The sequence below is a fragment of the Pinus tabuliformis genome, chromosome 1_2 (assembly GCF_031772625.1).
Source record: "Pinus tabuliformis cultivar Carrire ecotype Pingquan chromosome 1_2, CPIR1, whole genome shotgun sequence".
Taxonomy (NCBI): Eukaryota; Viridiplantae; Streptophyta; class Pinopsida; order Pinales; family Pinaceae; genus Pinus; species Pinus tabuliformis.
Genome location: NC_142298.1, coordinates 12,547,610 through 12,568,684, shown reverse-complemented (window position 1 = coordinate 12,568,684; position 21,075 = coordinate 12,547,610). Strand labels below are relative to the sequence as shown.

Here is a 21,075-nt window from a genome sequence, read left to right as displayed (position 1 = left end):
GCATGATAAGCATCAGATGGAGCATAGTTTTCAAGTTGGTGACCAGGTCTGGCTGTATATCAGCAAGGACAGGATGCAAGGTGAAGGTAAAAAGCTAAAGCCTATCAAGTATGGACCCTTTAGGATACTTGAGAAGATTGGTGAAAATGCTTTTCGTCGTGATCTACCAGCTTACATGCACATCTACTCAGTCGTAAATGCAGATTGCTTAAGATTGTTTGAACCTTCAATGATTGAGAACCCTGAAGAGCAAAGTCAATTGCCTTCTATCGATGACCTGCTACCTGAATATCTTAGTGAATTGCAGGAAGACACAGTACTAGACAGGAAGGTGAGGACAACGCGCAGGGGAGATGTTGAGTACCTCAGAATTGGGCTCAAAGGTTTGAAGCCAAGCAGTGCGAAGTGGATTGAGATTGGACAAGTGAGAAAACAATACCCTCACTTAGTCGATGCTTGAAAACCAACTTTTGGTGGTCCAAAAGCTTTTTCAGTGGGAAGGACATGATCGGAATTGAATCCATAAAGAACTGTCAAAAGAACCATGACTATATTAGGTCGAGACAAACATCAAGGAATTCAAAACAGCAATCAAAAAACCTCTGAACCAGTGGCAATGGCAGCCAGCATGGAACGACGAGGACCTCGGCCAAAGCGCGTTGACCAAGGCCCATGGAGACTGCGCGGGAGGCAGAATTAGCCCCTGGGAGGCCCAGATCGGGAAACAGAGGAGGTTTTTGATGCGCGATTAGCACATCGCTAGGCGAAAAGGCTTGAAATGGAGAAGCCCCGAGCACTTGGTCGCGTGGAGAGTCGGAGAACCGAAGGGCAAAAGGCGAAAAGGCTAAAGGACAAAGGCGGGACCCGCTCCGAAACCGGCGGTATTGATCGGGGGCTCCTTGAACGGTAAGCGGTTTTGGAGAAATTGGAGCGATCCCACTCAGCGATCGACGCATGGCAAGCGGAGGAGAGAGAAAACCGCCGCTCATCACGTGCTAACAGTCGAGCAAGTCAACCGCACGAAACGTGCGTATGGTGTCGGATCTGGAAACCCCAGATCTAACAGCTGAGATCGCGCCCAATGGAGAAGTGGAATCGACGAGGGATTAAGCCGCGGTTTAGGAGGATTTGAGGTCCGCTTTGATCGCCACAGTGGAGGAAGACTGATTCCACGACGTAATCGAAGAAATGAACCGACGAAGCAGGCTGGCGCTTTACAGGAGGACATGTGGCCACTCCCTGTGAGCTTGGTGATGACGCCGAACAAGGAACTCCAAACGCAGCTGCAGAAGGCGATTCGACGGAGGTGGAAGAGGAACTGAACAGTGTTGAGCTTGAATGGCTTAAAGCCATGAACAGAGACAAAAAACATACAAACAGAAAGACCAGAACCCCGAGAGGAGGACGGAACACAGAGAGGAAAAACAGAGAACAGTGAAGCAAAAGCAGAAAGAAGACAGAGGGCCGAGCTGACCAAAGGCAACATCAAGCACCAGAGAGCTTGAGAGATTCAAGCCATCCCCGAGAGGATCTGTCAGACCCGAGAGGTCAAGGAGTTGGTAGGCAGAAGATTTTGTGCACTCCAGTGGCTTGGGGAATCCAAGAACCACCCTGCCAAGCAAACTTGTTTCAGGAGACTAACATTGAGTCCTTGCATTGTAATTCTCTAATTAAGACACAATAAAATAAGGCCACCACTGAGAGTTGAACCGGAGATGTAGCCCTAGGGAATAAGGGGAACTCCTTATTAAATTCTTGTGTTCTTGTATTTGCTTATTGTATTTCTTTGTTGTCTTTCCATTTCAAGTGTCTGTGTATTGGCAATCTGATCGATCCGTTGCTTAAATAACATAGACACACACACCAGCACATGATTCTGTAACACCTGTATTCAATAAATCTTTAACTGAGGTCACTCATAGGGTGATTATCAGATCATTGGTTGTGGAGAGCCAGGCTCTGTATAACACTCGAAAGGTAGCTTAAACATGATGCTCAGTCGTTCTATTTGTCGCCTTGACAAAGAAGTCCTCAAATCAAAATCAGAGGAATGAAATAATGGAGGCTAGCAAAAATTGTTTGCAATAAGGCCAAGGAGGATTTGAGGCTGGTTGAAGGTTGTTGTAGCAGGCTGAGTGGAAAGCAAGCTAATGGGGGGCTGAATATTGAGGGCTAAAACATGCTAGTATAGTATCGAAGGCTAAAGGACGAGTCTTTTTGTGAGCAACAAGTGGACAAAAATCTAAATGAGTTGATCTTCTGTGGAAGGGTTGATTGCTAAGGAGAGTCAAACAGCAAAGTGGAAGACAGTGTTGCAAATCTTCAAAAGGAATTACTCCAGAGCTAGAGGGAACTAAGGAGTTATTTATTGATGTATTCATCTTGGAGTCTTCATGTTTGTGAGGATGACGAAACAAAGGAATCTAAGCTTGATGAGATTTCATATGGACTTCATTAAGAAGGAAAGGATCAAGAGGGAGTTGAAAATTCCCTACAACACTCAGCAATTTCTTCCTTAATCAAGAGATAAGTACTTCATATCTTTCTCCCTTGATTATTGTTATTTGTCCTTGGTGAACCTCTTATCTTTGTATTTTTGTTTGGTTATAATTGTTTCTTCCATGACCTCCTGAATGAGGTTTGTAGGTACATCTTGAAGGCTTCCAAGGCAATGATTCTGGCAGGAGATGGAAGCACTAAGAAGAACGAAGCAAAGTTTGTCACAAGAAGGTTCTCCTAGTAAGAGGGAGTACAATGATATTTTTTTGCTCCAATCTCCGATGGATAGGTTCTTGTATGACCTAAGGGCTCAAGCACAGACTCAGCAAAGTGATTGGTGTTCGTAAGGAAGAAATTGTACAGATTGTTAGGACGTCCAGGATTGTGCCAGATGACAAGAAGAGCTTTCGGCTCCAAGGGAACAGACCGTCAAGCAAAGCGGAAGAAGCATCTTTTTTAGAGGATGTCATGGGTTGAGATTGTCAAGATGCTCAAAGACAAAAAGCCTCTAGGAGCAGTATGTCGTATTTGAGAAGACCATGTCAAATAGCTAAAGGATTTGCTTACATGACAAAGGGAGCAACAATAGCAGAAGGACTTGCTTACATGACAGAGGGAGTAACAATAGCAGAAGGGCTTGCTTACGTGACAAAGGGAGCAACTAGGAGTACGAGAGGAAGACTTGCTTTAGTGGCTTAGGGATTTGGCCTCGGAGATTGAAATGAAGGATTCTGGCCAGATACACTATTTCTTGAGATTGGAGATTCGTCTTTTGTGGATCTCACGATGTACAAGAAGTTGATTGGATCCTTGATGTACCTCGTTAACACCAGGTTGGATATTTGCTTTGTCGTGAGCACCCTAAGCTAGTGTATGGTTGAGCCAAGGCATGTATATTGGGTTGCAGCAAAGCATGGTTGAGGTATATGCATGGTACAATAGATATGGTTTGAGATATATCTCAGGTGGTGAAGTGAGGTTGCATGATATATGGATTCAGATTGGGCCAAAAGTGCAGAGGACAAAAATAGCACATCCGGGTGTTGTTTCAGCGTTGGATCGATTATGATATCCTGATTTAGTAGGAAGCAAACTTCTGTCACACTCAGTATAGCAAAGGTAGAGTATATCATAGCCAATGTCGCAAGTCAAGAAGCAGTGTGACTTCAGAAGCTACTTGCAGGACTATTCGATCAAGTTACTTCATCCAAGAATGGTGCAAAAAGGAGCAGTAGAGCTCCAGTACACATCCACAAATGAGCAAATTACAGACATTGTCACCGAATCTTTGTCTAGAGTGAAGTATGTATAATTCAAAGACAAGTTTGGCGTGATATAGAATGTCTCCCTTGTTGAGAGGGAGGGTTGATGTCTTTGCAAGATCAGGGTAGACCATCTCCTAAAGCCATAAAGGCCTTTGGTTTGGTCATAAAGGACTTTGACCAGAGGAGATGGATACATTCACCTAAGAATCCAGAAGGACTTGGCCATTAGAAGCACTTGGCTAGGTCATAAAGGACTTTAACCAGAAAGGTGAATGGCCCAAGGTAATTACAAGGGCAAATTACAGGATTGGACAGATCTTCTCCTAAGAAGCCAGAAGGACTTGGCTAGGTCATAAAGGACTTTAACCAAAGGAGATAGATGTAATTCACTGAGAAGCAATAAAGTACTTTAGTTGAGGGTGAATGGTAGGGCAGATTCTCTCATGAGAAGCTAGAAGGACTTAGTTGGGTCATAAAGGACTTTGACAAGAGGAGATTGATACATTTACCTAAGGAGCCATAAAAAACTTTGGCCAAAGTTAAAAGGCCCTGGAAACTTACATTGCCCACTCCAAGATAGAGTTATCTATAAGCATGCATCAACATGGAAATCTCGTGAACTTTTCTTATGAAGGAGAAATTTTAGCTAAGGGGAAATCTGTTGCAGCCAAGGAGAATACCTCCCTCACTAAGAGAGTGTTGGAAACACTGAGAGGGGGGTGAATCAGTATTTCTTTTCAATTGTTACTTTTACCAGTTAGATCACTTATATTTAGAACACAAAATGAACAATAAGAATAAATGCTTTTATTAATTTCTTCAATAAATCAAGTACAATATATGTAGGGCTCCAACCCTAGGTGAAGACATCGATCTTCAATCTCCCAGGCTCCAACCTGTATTTTCCAAGCACCGACTTGGACTTCCAAGGCTCCAACCTTGTCAATTTTGAGGCACCAACCTCAAGGGCTCCAACCCTATATCTGGTTCAGGCTCTGACCTAGTTTCTTGAGGACTCTGATCCTCTAGGGCTCCAACCCTATCTTATCCAAGGCACCAACCTTGAGTTTAGGAGCACCAACTCCAAGGACACCAATCCTATATTTGCCAAGCACCAACTTGGACTTTCCAAGGCACCAACCCCAAGGGATCCAACCCTATAGCTTCACTTTGTCAAGGTATGTTTGGTTATACTTCACGGCTCCCAATGTTTTCTTCAACAAGTCCTATCAATCTTCAGTTACGCCTTCACTTAGTCTCGACGCCACATTATCAATGACTAACTTGTTCTTCATATGAAGGTGTCACCACAGCTCTTCATGTCACCCACACAAAATTCTCCAAGGTCACCTCATGATGGCTTCAATGCATCATGGTCTTCAATGATCTCCACAGATCTTCAATATGCTGCTTCACAAAGTTCTCCAACTCTGCCCTATTATGTTCTCAAGAGAAGAGTTCAACCAGCTCTATCTGTCTAATCCCAAAAATCAACAATTCGACCACGACAATTATGACAACTTCGACCACGGCAACTACGACAGCTTTGACCATGACAACTACGGTAGCTTCCACCACGGCAACCACACCAGCTTTAATCACGACAGCTTCCACCACGGCAACTACGACAGCTTCCACCATGGCAACTACGCTAGCTTCCACCACGGCAACTACGCCAACTTCGACCATGGCAACTACGGCAACTTCGACCAAGATTTTATGCCCAAACAAAATTATCCTTTTTTCATCCTAAACAATAGTCTCCTTGTTCTCCTCGACCTTCTATCTTCTTTTGTACTTTGTATCTCTAAATTCTTACCTGAATTTCTGATCAAAATGAAGTGGTTAGACATCTATTTATAGAGATTTCGTTTATAACTAAAGGGACACGTCTATTTGAAGTGAGGCCGACTTGTATGACTGAGTGTAGGTTGGCTCACTGCTAGGAATAATTTCCTTAACTTAAAAATTCAATATCTCACAAACTATTGGGAGTTTCGAGGCAAATAAAGGCTCGTTAGAAAGGAAAAATTATGCTCTCTAAGATGGTGTAGGTCTCATGGAAGAATTATGCCTGTAAGGAGGTGAAAAGCCATTTTTAATGTGACTACCCTTAAATTATTTATTGCAAAAAATGATTAGGACAGTATGGCTTCTTTGTTTGGTTTCTCTATTGTTTATCTTCTCCATTATTTGGCTTCTTCATCATCATAGGATCATGTAGGACATCCACGTCATCATGATAGTGTCCAACAATGAGTGTATCATCCATGTCATCACATAATGGTGCAGTGATATGTTATAGTGCAGCCTCCATTAATTTGTCATTCCAATCATCAAGTGAGATCATCCATCTAATCTTCCAATCATGTGATCATTCAAGGGTATGGCATTATCACGTGTAGTCCTCCATATGTCATCAAGGGTTAAAGTCTAGATCATCAAGTGCATGCAACATTAGATCAAGTACTTCTTAGGGCTTCCTTAATTCGTGGTTTGACTTCTTTGTGACTTGACATCTTCATTGATGTTATCCTAGTCAACCAACCACCAAGAGTCATGGCATCATCGTCTGGAATTAGGCATCTCAAGAATATTAACATCTCAATCAATGCCATATTGACATCAATAACAACCTTGATTAACAATCTCCCCCTTTGTCATTGATGGCAATATTCTTGCTCTTCCAACATTCTCTCCCCTTTGTCATTGATGGCAATATTCTTGCTCTTCCAAACGGGGTGCCCAAGTACTCCCCCTATCAAGTTGCTTCTTTTCGTCGTCAATAGTAGTTCTTCATAGGTATATTACTCCCCCTATCATGGTGCTCTTCCTTCTGGCAATGTGGTCCATGATAGATGTGTTTACATTTCTTCATGTGATGAACCAACTCCCCCTGCCTGCATAAACTCCTCTAGCTTCTTTAGACAAGAAAGATTTATGCCTTGTGATCAAGTGGAAGAAATCTTCAACAATATTCCATCAGATAAGGAATCATGTTCTTCAATGGAGTTGCTCCCAAGAGATGATCTATCAAAAGATGATTGTTCATGTGTGACTCATCAAGGTTCTCATAGGATCCATCCATGACTAGCTTCTGCAAGAATGCTTAGTCATCATAAGCTCCCCCTAACTGTATGGTCTTTCTTCTAATAGAGTCTCCCCATGAAATACTTAGATTATCAAGGATCAGGTCAACAACACGTGATGTTGGTTGGAGAGTTCAATAGATTTTCAGATTGTATTTTCTTCCTTCTCCATACTTGTGTAACTTTCTTTTCTGGCATAGTTCTCGCTTGAGTAGGTTCCCAAGTCAAGTTACAATTACGTGCCATATGTCCAATGTTATGACACTTGAAGCACTCTATGTTGTTCATGTATAAAAATTCATGACTTCTTCTTGCAAAATTGCTTCTCGAAGATTGACGGAGATCATTAAATATGTCTTTTTTATATGCCCTACAATCTTTTGCCATGTGCCCAAAGTTTGTACAAGAAGAAGAAGAAGGTTTCCTTGATGTACTTCTGAAGTCTTTTTGCGTTGGGATCCTTTGATGATAACCATTGCTTCTTGCATCCTTGACACCATCTGCATTTCTTCTTTCAATAGGATTTCTTCCAATGTTAACTTTACTCTTGCCTTTGCTAGGAGCATCAACATTTCTTCCCGGCTTCCTCATATCCTTGTTGTGTGAAGCATTTTCCTTCCTGTTTGAGGATTCACCTGCATAGCCAAGGCCTAATTTATCAAGGGGAGACCTTTGATGACTTAGGATGTCATCTAGGGTTTGAGAGCTTTTCAAGTTCTTATTCAGCAAGTCAACTTCCTTTTTAAGAAAGACAATTTCTCCTTTCAACTTTTCACAATCTTCATCTTTCATAACTAGTTGCTTCTTCATTTCTTCCATCATCTCGGTTGCTTCACACGATTGGGCCTTAAGAGAAGTGATTTCTGATTTTAACTTGGTGATGTCATCATCCTTTTCTTCTAGTTGGTATATCATGGTGTTTCTCTCCTTTTTTGCTTCATCAACTTGTCCTTCTATGAATTTCAAATCTTCCATAACCTTCTCAGCTCCTTGTGCTTGTTTCCTTGCTTCTTCTAGTTGAGATCTAAGGGAGGATACCTCTTCCTTGTATTGACCAATCTTTGCTTCAAATTTGTTCAAGCTTTTGTGCCTTTGTTCAAGGTGGCTTGACAAGGTATCTTCTCGTTTCGTTGCCTTATCCAATTCATTTTTCATGGATATGACTTCTTCATGATGTTTTCTCTTGTTTTGATGAAATTCTTCCTTAATCTTGGCAAGCTCCTCATCTCTTTCTTGTACTTGAAGCTTGACAAGGTCAACTTCCTTCCTTGTCTTGTCCTAGTCACCAACTTGCACTTTCTTCTTAAGTTCCTCATTTTCCTTTTTCAAATTGTTAATCTCTTCCATGGTAGCCATAGGTTTAGTGAGGAGATCTTCTTCAAAATCTTTTTCATTCTCTTCATCTTCTAGGTCTTCTTTAGCCTTGATGTTATCACTCTTATCTTCACCTTCCTTGATGGGCTCTAGATTTCCTTCTTGTTTTCCATCATTTTCTTGACTAAAGATCATTGTCAATTCTCCTTTTGAGTGAAGATCATGAATCTTATCCCATATGCCTTTTGCTGACGAACATTTTTCAAAATTGGCCTTCATAGAATCAGGTAGCCCATTCAAGATTGCTTTCATTGCTCTTGTATTATGTTCCTGGGATTCTCGATCCATCATGCTATCAACAACCACCGATTTCCAGACTTCAATGCCTTGAGTCTTTAAGAAATTCCTCATTCTTGCCTCCCATATATCAAAGTTTCCATTGAACAATGGAGCCTTCATATATTGATTGACTTGAATTTTGGTGGTTGGGGGAGACACATCTTTAGGAGGATTGGAGACTTTCTTCCTTGGCTTCGCCATTTGTGTTCTAATGATCAACCTTCAAGATGTTAGGCTTTGAGTGAAGGCACTAGCTCTGATACCAATTGTTAGAAATACTGAGAGGGGGGTGAATCAATATTTCTTTTCAATTGTTACTTTTACCAGTTAGATCACTTATATTTAGAACACAAAATGAACAATAAAAATAAATGCTTTTATTAATTTCTTCAATAAATCAAGTACAACATATGTAGGGCTCCAACCCTAGGTGAAGACATCGATCTTCAATCTCCCAGGCTCCAACCTGTATTTGCCAAGCATCGACTTGGACTTCCAAGGCTCCAACCTTGTCAATTTTGAGGCACCAACCTCAAGGGCTCCAATCCTAAATCTGGTTCAGGCTCCGACCTGGTTTCTTGAGGACTTTGATCCTCTACGGCTCCAACCCTATCTTATCCAAGGCACCAACTCCAAGGACACCAATCCTATATTTAACAAGCACCAACTTGGACTTTCCAAGACACCAACCTTGTCAATTTTGAGGCACCAACCCCAAGGGATCCAACCCTATAGCTTCACTTTGTCAAGGTATGTTTGGTTATACTTCACGGCTCCCAATGTTTTCTTCAACAAGTCCTATCAATCTTCAGTTACGCCTTCACTTAGTCTCCACGTCACATTATCAATGACTAGCTTGTTCTTCACATGAAGGTGTCACCACTGCTCTTCATGTCACCCAAACACAATTCTCCAAGGTCGCCTCATAATGGCTTCAATGCATCATGGTCTTCAATGATCTCCACAAATCTTCAATATGCTGCTTCACAAAGTTCTCCAACTCTGCCCTATTCTGTTCTCAAGAGAAGATTTCAACCAGCTCTATCTGTCTAATCCCAATAAATCAACACTTCGACCACAACAACTATGACAACTTCGACCACAGCAGCTTCAACCATGGCAACTACAACAGCTTCGACCACGGCAACTACGGCAGCTTCCACCATGGCAACTACGGCAGCTTCCACCATGGCAACTACAGTAGCTTCGACCACGACAACTTCCACCACGGCAACTACGACAGCTTCAACCACAGCAACTTCGACCACGGCAACTACAGCAACTTCGACCACGACAACTACAACAGCTTTGAGCATGGCAACTACAGCAGCTTTGACCACGGCAACTTCAACCAAGATTTTATGCCCAAACAAAATTATCCTTTTTTTTGTCCTAAACAATAGTCTCCTTGTTCTCCTCAACCTTCTGTGTTCTTCTATACTTCGTATCTCTGAATTCTTGCCCGAATTTCTGATCAAAATGAAGTGTTTAGACGTCTATTTATAGAGATTTCGTTTATAACTGAAGGGGCACATCTATTTGAACTGAGGCCGACTTGTATGACTGAGTGTAGGTCGGCTCACTGCTAGGAATAATTTCCTTAACTTAAAAATTCAATATCTCACAAACTATTGGGAGTTTCGAGGCAAATAAAGGCTCGTTAGAAAGGCAAAATTATGCTCTTTAAGATGGTGTAGGTCTCATGGAAGAATTCTGCCTCTAAGGAGGTGAAAAATCATTTTTAATGTGACTGTCCTTAAATTATTTAGTGCAGAAAATGATTAGGACAGTATGGCTTCTTTGTTTGGTTTCTCTATTGTTTATCTTCTCCATTATTTGGCTTCTTCATCATCATAGGAGCATGTAGGTCATCCACGTCATCATGATAGTGTCCAACAATGAGTGTATCATCCATGTCATCACATAATGGTGCAGTGATATGTTATAGTGCAGCCTCCATTAATTTGTCATTCCAATCATCAAGTGAGATCATCCATCTAATCTTCCAATCATGTGATCATTCAAGGGTATGGCATTATCACGTGTAGTCCTCCATATGTCATCAAGGGTTAAAGTCTAGATCATCAAGTGCATGCAACATTAGATCAAGTACTTCTTAGGGCTTCCTTAATTCGTGGTTTGACTTCTTCGTGACTTGACATCTTCATTGATGTTATCCTAGTCAACCAACCACCAAGAGTCATGGCATCATCGTCTGGAACTAGGCATCTCAAGAATATTGACATCTCAGTCAATGCCATATTGACATCAATGACAACCTTGATTAACAGAGAGAGTGTTGATTTTTGTGTAGAATCAAGAGGTATTCCTGCATGCTAAGAGGCCTCCTATGTCGTCCTAGAGGATTTATGAAAATAAAATTAAAATTCAATTTTTTATTGGGTTTCATGTAGACTCAAGATGGACAAGTCAGCCCAACTCATGAAGAGACGTGTCCCTTGGGGTAAATGCACCCATTTGACTTGTATATATATATATATATATATATATACATATATACAATGTCACATCCTCATTTGATCAATTTGAATCATCATCTCTCTTCTATAGTAATCACACATGGGAGCAGAAAGAAGGACAAATTGACCAACGCATTGACTTGTGTACTTTAGCTGGTTTGACTAGCATTGATTGGTTGTTATTTGACCAAGTTTGACTGGTATCTTGGACTTGGATTTTGGCACAGATTTCTAAACAGTTTATGTAATTGTGAACCTTGCTAAAGAATAATTTCTCCTAAAAGAAAAGTTGCTAGGTTTTCTCCCAAGTTTCGGTTTCCCAGGGTAAACTTATTGTCTCTATTGTGCATGGATGTCTCTTTATGATCTTACTGTTTTCGTTGCATTACTCTTGAGATTTTATGTCTATAATTGTTCAATGATATCAATGGGATAAAGATAAATTGTTAAAGATCATTAGGTAGTAATTATCAGATCATAAAATTTGATTTCTACAGTTCATATTGTAGAAAATTCAACACATGTTAGTCTTCCTACAAACCTAGCATCTGATAATTTATTGTCCTAGAAGATTCCAAATCTACTGAATGAACGCATGACTAGGTTCTTAACTTAAATTATCGGAAGCAAAAACATAACCAATCTCACAAAAATGACACAATAGATTCTGCCAATCAAATAAGCTCATCATTAAAATATTCAGAACCTACTTGGGCTCCCGTCTTGGGATAATGGTCCAACTGAAGAAATACATGTACAACGCTGGATCTGATCTAGCTAATCAAGCCCTCCTTGGCTAATCTAGATCTCCTTTTGCCTTCCTTCCTTAGATCCAACACACTAGAGCATTACACTCCTCACTGAGATGCCTCTCCCAATCTGGTGTTGTTGTATGGTGTGTCTTGTCCTTCTCCTTAGCCTTGCTTTTATAACATTTATTTGAGCTAAATCCCTAACTCTAATCTCCAAAGTGATTGATGGCTGATATTAGATCTCATCTCACTTGAGATCAAGGGCTAAGATTAAAAAATAATTACTAAAGTAAATACTTTACTTTTTTAATGCTTCTTTAGCTCAATTAGCCAACATAATAATTATGTGATTTTCCTGAGTTTAGAACTGAGGCTCGGCTACAAATGCGACTTGCTCACACTAGAGCAGGTTTCTAAGGAGACTTTAGGCAACTTCTATATGCCTAGACGCTTAGGCTTGTGCAAAATTACCTACCCAAAATACAAACATCAACACTCCCTCTCAGTGAGGGAAGTACTTCTGCCCCCTGGAACTGACTTCGATCCTGAAACTGCATCTACTGCCATGGTTGCTCCCTCTGAACTAGAAACCTTCCCTGCCACTTGGTTTGGAAACATCTTGGAAGTCCTGCTCCCCTTGGCCTGGTTCCTAGAAACCGCCTACTCCTAAACATCTTGTAAGGTCATCTCATACCAAGGGACCTTCTTGATAGATTTGGAGGAATCTATCAACTGCTCCTCCCCTCCTGAGCCTAAAGGTTGACTCCCTCTAAGTCGCTCAACCTTTGGAGCTTCCCGCTCCCTGTCCTATGTCACTGCTTTGCGATTTTCCATCGCTCAAATAGGCTTTCCATTAAGCCTATACCAGTTGCTCTCTCTAACTCCAATGAGATGTCCCTCATCAGAGCTAGATCCCCTAGGTCTGATCAGTACCTTCCCATCTTGGAATGATATACAAAACCCCTTCTTCTCCATCACAAACGCTAAGAGCAGACTCCACCTGATTCTAGCATCCATAGAACGTCTTTCACTTCCATCCCATCTTCTGACTCAAGTTGAAATACCATTATTCCAACCCCTTTTACTGCATGTTTCACATCATCACCAAACTCTACATGGAGTTTTGAGTTCCACTTCGTTAGACTATTTAATTGTTCCACGCTCCAATCATGTGTCTTATGGCTCCACTATTTAGTAGCCACGCACCCACTCGTAATGAACCTGAGGTAAGGTAGGAAACAAGTGTGAACTCGATTTCAAACTTTCTGGAAAACTCTTCCTGATCTTCTGCGAACGCAACTATAGTTGATTGCATGCCCTTTCCCCCTTTCTTCCACTCTAGACATTGTGAATCATAGTGTCTCATCCAGTGTTGATAATATCAGTATCGGCAAAATATCTGCGAGGGTCCAAAAAACATCTTATCGGCAATATCTGCAATATCAGCAAAATATCGACAAATATAGGCAAGCATAAAAAATCAATTTTTTCATATTTTTAAACATAGTCGATATTTTCAAAATATCGCGATATTTTGCCAATATTTTGAAAATATCACGATATTTGCAAAACGGAAAATATTGCAATAATGACTCGACGATATATCGTTTTGCCGAAAATATGGCGATATTTTCAAAATATTGCGATATTTTCAAAATATCGCGATATTTTCAAAATATTTTGGAAATATCACGATATTTGCAAAACGGAAAATATCGCAATATTGACTCGATGATATATTGTTTTGTCGAAAATATCGCGATATTTTCGAATATCGTCGATATTATCAACATTGGTTTCATCTTATGACATACAAAACACTTGACCTTAGTCAAGTCCTGCTTCTTCTTGGATTGTGAGGCTGACTCCTCCCCCCTACTACTCAAACCTTTGCTCCTTGTTGCTCAACAGGCAAGAGCAAGACTCTCATTTCTCCCAGATGTCCTTCTAAGTGAAGTCTTTCCACAATTTGTTCCAATCTAGTAGCTTTTCTCATGCTAGAACACATCACAGAGGTAGCTCAAGGTTTTGAGAACCCAATCAAGGCTATCCTTACAAGCTTCTCATCTAGCACAGCTACCCCAACAACTCCAAGCTCATCTCAAACTTGTTCAATCCTAATGAGGTATGATGCCACTATGTTTGATTCAGTCATCTTGGTGTCCCTGAGCTTCTCCCTTAACACCATTTTTTTTATTTTGATTACCACGTTGATATAGGTTCATCAGAGCAGTCCACATCTCATGGGCACTATTCTTCCTTGATATGTGAGGGATCACATGATCCTTCACCCCATCCATGATGATACGTCTACCTTTTATATCTTTTGATTAGCGTCCGACGCAGCAATAATCTAGGTGTTAACAAAATCCCATAAGGTCGTTCTCCATGAGAACCAAAGCTATCATCTCATTCCATGGAATGAAGTTGTAAGTGCCATCCAACTTGTCCTCAAACATCAAACCAGTTGTTGCCATCTTGAAATTGAAAAATTAACTAAAAGAGTTTTGGTTGTCACACCTTGATTAATATGGTCTACCTCTCTCCATCTAAGAGTTGACCTCCACTAATCCTGCTAGCTACAATTTCATGACCCGTCACTACTACCAACTCACACAACCAACGGTGTTTCCCTGAACTCGCACAGCATATGTCTACTCGACCCTATAGCACGACCCTCAGCCCCCTGTGTCTCATCTTTCTTACCAGTCATTGCAATTATGTTGCAGTCATCGTGTTCAATCAATGTCGGTGCTACTCAACCACAACTACCTCCTACAGATTGCCTATGTCCACGCCTGCGTCCTCTCTGCGCCCAAGTGCGTTTGTTGTTAACCAATGATGGCTTCGCTGGCAATTGTTGCCATTCGTTGTCGTCAATATGTCTGAGCTACACTAACTGCATAGCTTTGGTTGTTGTCATCCACCATCCTAGTTCCGCCCTTGACCATTGTCTCAAATCTATCCCTCGATCCTCTGCATCACTTGGCAGGGCAACTTGCACGCTCGGACCTATCACTTCCCTACTATCTCAGACTGGGTCTCCTGCATCCGGCTCGATTTTTTCTTTTAGCGACCCCTTCCCTCTGTGTCCGAGCTACTGAAGTCTTAGACCAACGCAACTAACCCTCTACAGTCGTTGCCCCGACCAAGTCCTGGCCCCCTACTTCTGAACTAACAACTCGAGCTGTATGTGCCCTTACTTGCACTTAGTCACTGCCCCAACAATCTCCACCACCACCTCAGTGTGTCTTCTTCGCCTCTATTGTGCGCCTGTCAGTCGACCGTCGGCCAACCCATCCCCTTTTCAATTGTGCCAACCTTTGAAACCTCGTGCATTGACTATCTAGCAATGACGACTATCTAATTCTTTTCAGTGGCTCCTCCTTTTGCGACTGCACCCTATCCAACCCCCACCCCACACAACCAATCCTAATGTTACTCAAACTCAATTGTTGTCTCCCATCCTTTTCCCATCCTACCTTTACATGCCACCCAATTTCCTATTGGCCTGTAGTTTCCTATGCATACGGGTCATGGTAGTTGGGTGGGTCTAACAACCCACTCAAGCTTTCGACGACCCCCCTTACCCATTTTTTATATTTTTAATTTTTATTCTTTACCAACAACAACAACAAAATTCAATTTGGGCCCTCTCTTAATGTGTTGTATATTGTAGAACAGCCTGCAATCTCAATCCCTTAAAACAAATGGCCTCAATGATCTTGTATGAACCTAGCACCTTGAGATCGGTTCTCAAAGTTTATCGCTCTAATACCATTTTAATTTTTCTACAAACCTAACAGTCGGTAATCCATTGTCCTAGCATATTACAGATCTATTGAATGAATGCACATCTAGGTTCTTAGTTTAAATCATAGGAAGCAAAAACATTACCAATCTCACAAAAATGACACAACAGCTTCTACCCAATCAAATCAATTCATCATTAAAATATTTAGAACCTCTTGGGATACCATCTTGGAATAATGGCCCAACTGAGGATATACACATACAACACTGGATCTGATCCAGCTAATCAAGCCCTCCTTGGTTGATCTGGATCTCCTTGTTGCCTCCCTTCCTCGAACCCAATGCACTAGAGTATTACATTACTCACTGAGATGCCTCTGCCAATCTAGTCTTGCTTTATGGTGTGTCTTCTCCTTCTCCTTAGCCTTGTTTTTATAACTTTTCGTTCAAATAAATCCCTAACCCTAATCTTCAAAGTGATTAACGACTAAGATTAGATCTAACCTCACTTGAGATCAAGGACTAAGATTAAACATAATTACTGAAGTAAATACTTTACTTTTTCTAATGTTTCTTTAGCTCAATTAGCCAACATAATAACTATGTGCTTTTCCTAAGTTTAAAACTTAGGCTAAGTTACAAATGCAACTTGCTCGCACTAGAGCAAGTGCCTAATAAGACTTTGGGCAATTTCTACACGCTTAGACACCTAGGCCTATGCAGAAGTACCCGCCCAAGCTACAAACATCAACATTACATGTTAGATTTCCAACATCTTAACGATATGGTTTATGTACACAACAATCTCCCACCATGGGTGAGGAAGCTGGAGAACAAACCTAATGTCCACACCATTTCCTAGGGAAATATTAACATATTCTCTAAGTGGAGGGTGGTGTACAAGGCACCTATTATGGAGGAGGCACCTGAGTAGTTAGAAGAGGAGGAGCAGGCGTCGGGGGCAGGAGGAGCAACAAGTATGGGGTGTAGAGGAGCACTTTGACAGCAAAAAGGGCGATGTGGAAGCATCAACACCACCTTCTACATTGATTGGTAAAGCTACACCCATGAGCGAACATCAGACGAATGATGTATTACCTTTTAGTGACAAACAAGCCATGACCTTTTCATATAATGTGGAGAGAGAATTGCTACTAGATAGCTTGCTGCTAGATATTTTATTGTAGATGACTTGTGATAATGAGATACATTTGTGTATTTTATGTCATTTTGTATTGGTCATTCACTTTTAAGTCCTTGATTGGACAGTTATCCAACGATGATGTATCATTTTTTATTTGGCAGCCACTACATCATATATATTAGTGCTTTTTCCATATATATGTACCAATTGTTTATTTGATGTTGTAAGTTTAAAAATTTGAAAAAAATGAATTTAGTTTCTATTTTTTTATGCTTGTCGTGGTTTGCGAATTTTTTTCACCAATGTTGCCAATAAGTTGTAGTACAGACCCTCAGCAATTTTTTGCTGATGCCAAATTTTTCAATAATGATGTACACAATCCTGCAACATCTCCTACCAAATTCAATAACTCAATGGCATTCTCAAGCAGAGGTTTTGGCAGAACCAAACTTTGTTTCTAGCTTTCTTCACCATGGTATTCAACTAAATGACAACATGGATGGAGAGTAGGAAGATCTGCTTTCAACAAAAGTGGACAGTATTTTTCTCTTGTATGGAGTGGCTTCTGTATATCTTTTCTTCAACTTCTTGGCATGGTGCTCAAACAAGGGTTTCCTCAATTCGCAAGGATTTCATCTGCAGCATCCTTCTCTTACAAGAAACTCTCGAGTCTCAACATTGGTGGTTCAAGAGCATTCATTATTGCATGCAATTTGTTGTCATGGAGGATGCCTAGAGGAACACAACGTCTTCAGGCAGCAGACAAGCAAGCTTTTACGCAACTTTTTAAGATCATACCTGATGATATCTTGTTTGACATAAGTCTATGCAAAGGGGTCCACATGGAAGGAATGAAGATGGTCTTACAAGAAGTGTTTCTCAAGTACAGGACCAAATAAATTTATGTTAAAACCTAGCCGTGCTTTTAACTTGCAGATAGGCTTAACAGAAGTTGGATTGTAGATGATCATAAAGTCAAAAGACTTCAAAGATTTCAGGTCTTCTAGAAAGCCGGCTCGTTCTTTAAATTTAGGGTGCTTGGGTGGTTGGTCCCCAATGGTCAAATATACCCTTCCTCACAGGATTTGCAAATAATTGTTGTATGATCTGTCATATAGAAAAAAACAGCCAAGCGTTTCTTATGGGAATGCAAGGTACCCTCAAATCTTTTGGAATGGGGTTTCGCAGGATTTTGCAATTTGTTTGTTCCTCCTCCCATTGAAAGGGGTTATATTTTGGAGACAGATAGATGATTACATGCAGAAATAAAACCATTTGAGGCACCACAAGATCGACCAGAATTTCTTTCTTGTGGAATATACAATGTCAAGCTATTTTTAGTTCATCTACCGCGCTCCATATGGGTGAATTCGCAGAGTTCAACTTTGATCTTGTAATGCAGTTTCGAGCTAGGCTACGGTTATTCAGTAAAGATATTGACTTTGTAATTGGTATCAAAGTGGAAATATCTGCGTTCATATCGATGTCCTGAGGGATATTCAACATGTATTTGGCCCGCTAATGTGTGATTATATGATGTAATCTCTTAAGTTCACTAATGAAATATGAGATGCGTCCTCCTTTAAAGAAAACGAAGCTGTCCAAATTTTAGCCTTTCAAAATCTCTAAAAGAACTCTATGCAGAACACCACTTCTAGCTACTTAATTGGTCAGCCAGTGCAAAATCTCCTAAACCTGGCAAAACTCTGCACATTTTGGTGTTGTGCTAAAGTATCTCGTGGGATGCTTTTAATTCAATTTGTTGCCACTGTTATAATTTTAATTTACTCCCTTTCCCCATTCAAAAGAGAGTACAAATATATGTAAAATTGGAACATAAAAGCTCATAGAGCTGAAAAAACTACGTGCCTATGCGAAGTGCCCTTATTTTGATAAAACTGTCTGGCAGACTCCGGTGAGAAACGGTGGTAAATCGGATAAAACCAAATTTATCCCAGCACAAATCACCTCATTCAAAAGCACCTTGAATTTCTCAATGCATTCTGCTGAACTTGACAAAACACCAAAGACAGCTTCAACGCCTGGTACACACGCTGGATTACACTTTCCTTGCAAAATAATCCAGTCCCAATTAACATAAACGGGGCAATTGCCAAGTACTTGTTCTTATCCAAAGAATGGTTCTTAGTAGCGAGCTAATCCATGACAATACAATTCTGCTGTTTTAATTTAAATCGGTCTGACTTCATGGGAATCGAAGCAGTGATCTATTAAAATCTAAGAACGTAAGGGGAAAAAGAGAAATTATACTGACTAAATTTGCAAGGCTTGGGGATGTGAAGGTGTTGCTGAAGCATTCTGACAGAGGGAGGAGGAACAGTGACATCCTTGTAAAACCATAGGCGCGATTGGCCTCCAACTCCAACGCCAGCGACCATTCCTTGCATTTTCGCTTACACTTCGCCTGTGTGATCACCACGGTCCACTCGTTTCTGTCCCACACTGCTCTCAGCATGCTATCGTCCTTATAAAGAACCCTCAGGACGGATGAAAAACACCCACGTGGATTTTCTCAATATTGATAAACATAACCACAACATACATTTTCCGGCTATCCTTGTCGGAAAGTGGCAAAATAATAATTCATTATGGCAGTTTAAAACAAAAATGGTTTGGGTTCAGGAGATTTCAAAACTGCATGTACTGAGAGCCAAGGTTAGTCAGATTTGTCAATTTATTATATGTTTTTGATTTGTCGAGTTTTTGTGAGAATTTTGCTAAATAATTTTTGTTAAATTTTATTTTTTATTTTTATTTTTTTGGGTAGTATTTTGAAAAATATGGAGCATTGGCATTTTGAAGAGTTTACAACTACCATTTGTAATCACAAGTGTAATTCCAGTATTTTTTAATCAAATGATACATTATGGGGAAAATATGCCCCAAAACCTTTAAAAACATATAACAGGCACCTACAAATAATCTAATAAATTTATTGAAGTGGGTTGAAAGTTAATGTTATAGAAAGAGAATTATTTTCAATGTAATAAATTTGATAAAAAATTATGAAATTTAAAGTTTTTTAAATTGTGATTAAGTTTTTTTCTCTGAAAGGAATTTGATAATATAATTAATTTTAGTGAGATTATTATTTTTTATTATTTGAATTGTTTTTTTATATATAAATGGACATAGAGTTTTGAATGAACACATAATTTATATAGATTTAACAATTTAAATATATTATTTTAACATGTTTTAATCAAATTTTAATAGATTGCATGAGAACGGTTATGGAGTTTAACGCACAGCAGATCATGTTGCAATCGAGATATGTCCATGATACTTTAATGGGGCCTTTCTGCTTGTGGTTGTAGGGAGAGGTCTTGCTCCCTCCATCGATGTTTTGGCCAAACCCCTATCCATTATCTTTTGGTTAGGGGACATGGACCTTGTTTTTGAGGAGAACATTCTTGAAATCTTCAAACTCAACAGCTTGGAAGAATCACAATGCGGATTGGGAGTCCCCGATGGCCCATCTCGTGCTGGCCTCTGAGGGGCCCTGGTGCTCGCGAGGCAATTGGGATTAGCAAATGCGCGTGCTAGAAGATTTAAAGCAAAGTGTTTGTTGAAATGTTTGACCGATATTTTCACTTGGGGTCTGGGGAAGCCTACAAAGTGTTTGACATAATTCTTCAGCCAGGCATGGTTCCTAGGTTTGTTATGACAGTCTCGAGTTGCATGCCTACTGATAAGGCTAAAAATAAACCAACTAAACAAGGTCTTGGGGACCTGGACCTTCAAAAATACCTAATTTTTTCCAAGTCCTTGTCTGGGGAGTCACTTTACTACCTGGTCAAAGAAGCAGATGTTGTGGATTCCCTTGTTGACAACATTCATAATATGAAAGGGATCTTGGTGGGAGAGATGTGGCTCCTCTGCAAAGGGAGGCAATTGAAGATGCTTATAGAGCTCAAAGATTATGGCATAAAGAAGGGCACCACCATCTCTTTAGTAACAAGTCTAAAAGGAGGTGCTAAGGGTGGTGGGACATCCTCTACTTCAATGCTCGTGTCTTTTAAGGATGCCCTAAAGTCGAATCCTAGTTCTCAGTCACATAAGGATCTCTCATGTCAGGCTTTTATGGTGGAGAATTCTTCGGATACCCCTACACTAAAGGTGAAAGATGCCATTAACAAGATAAGGATGACATAATACAAATAGTAGGCGATTTAAAAAAATTTTAATGACTTTTGACCTTCTGCATCTACCCTCTAGGAATTGGTTCACAAAAAATGGTCCCAGAATATAGAGTTGTTATTTTGCTCAAAAGGATTTTTCATTGTTTTCTTTAAAAATCTAGAAGACTGGAAGAAGGTTTTTGACCAAGGACCCTGGTTTTGGGGTTGTGCTAGTCTTTCGATTCAGCCATGGTTTTTGGAGTTTAATCCTCTCACCATGGAGTCTTTGTCGATACCT

At 40.4% G+C, this 21,075-nt stretch overlaps 1 protein-coding gene across 1 annotated transcript in view; it reads right to left on the bottom strand.

Annotated features, from left to right (window-relative positions):
* The window catches only part of LOC149204071 (protein PAM71-homolog, chloroplastic), a 346,946-nt gene extending 327,834 nt beyond the window's left edge, over positions 1-19,112 (bottom strand). Inside the window, exon 1 of the mRNA XM_089394627.1 lies at positions 18,911-19,112. Coding sequence (XP_089250753.1) covers positions 18,911-19,043 — 133 coding nt within the window. The 5' untranslated portion in view covers positions 19,044-19,112. The remainder of the gene's footprint in view (positions 1-18,910) is intronic.
* Between the last annotated feature and the right edge of the window lie 1,963 nt (positions 19,113-21,075).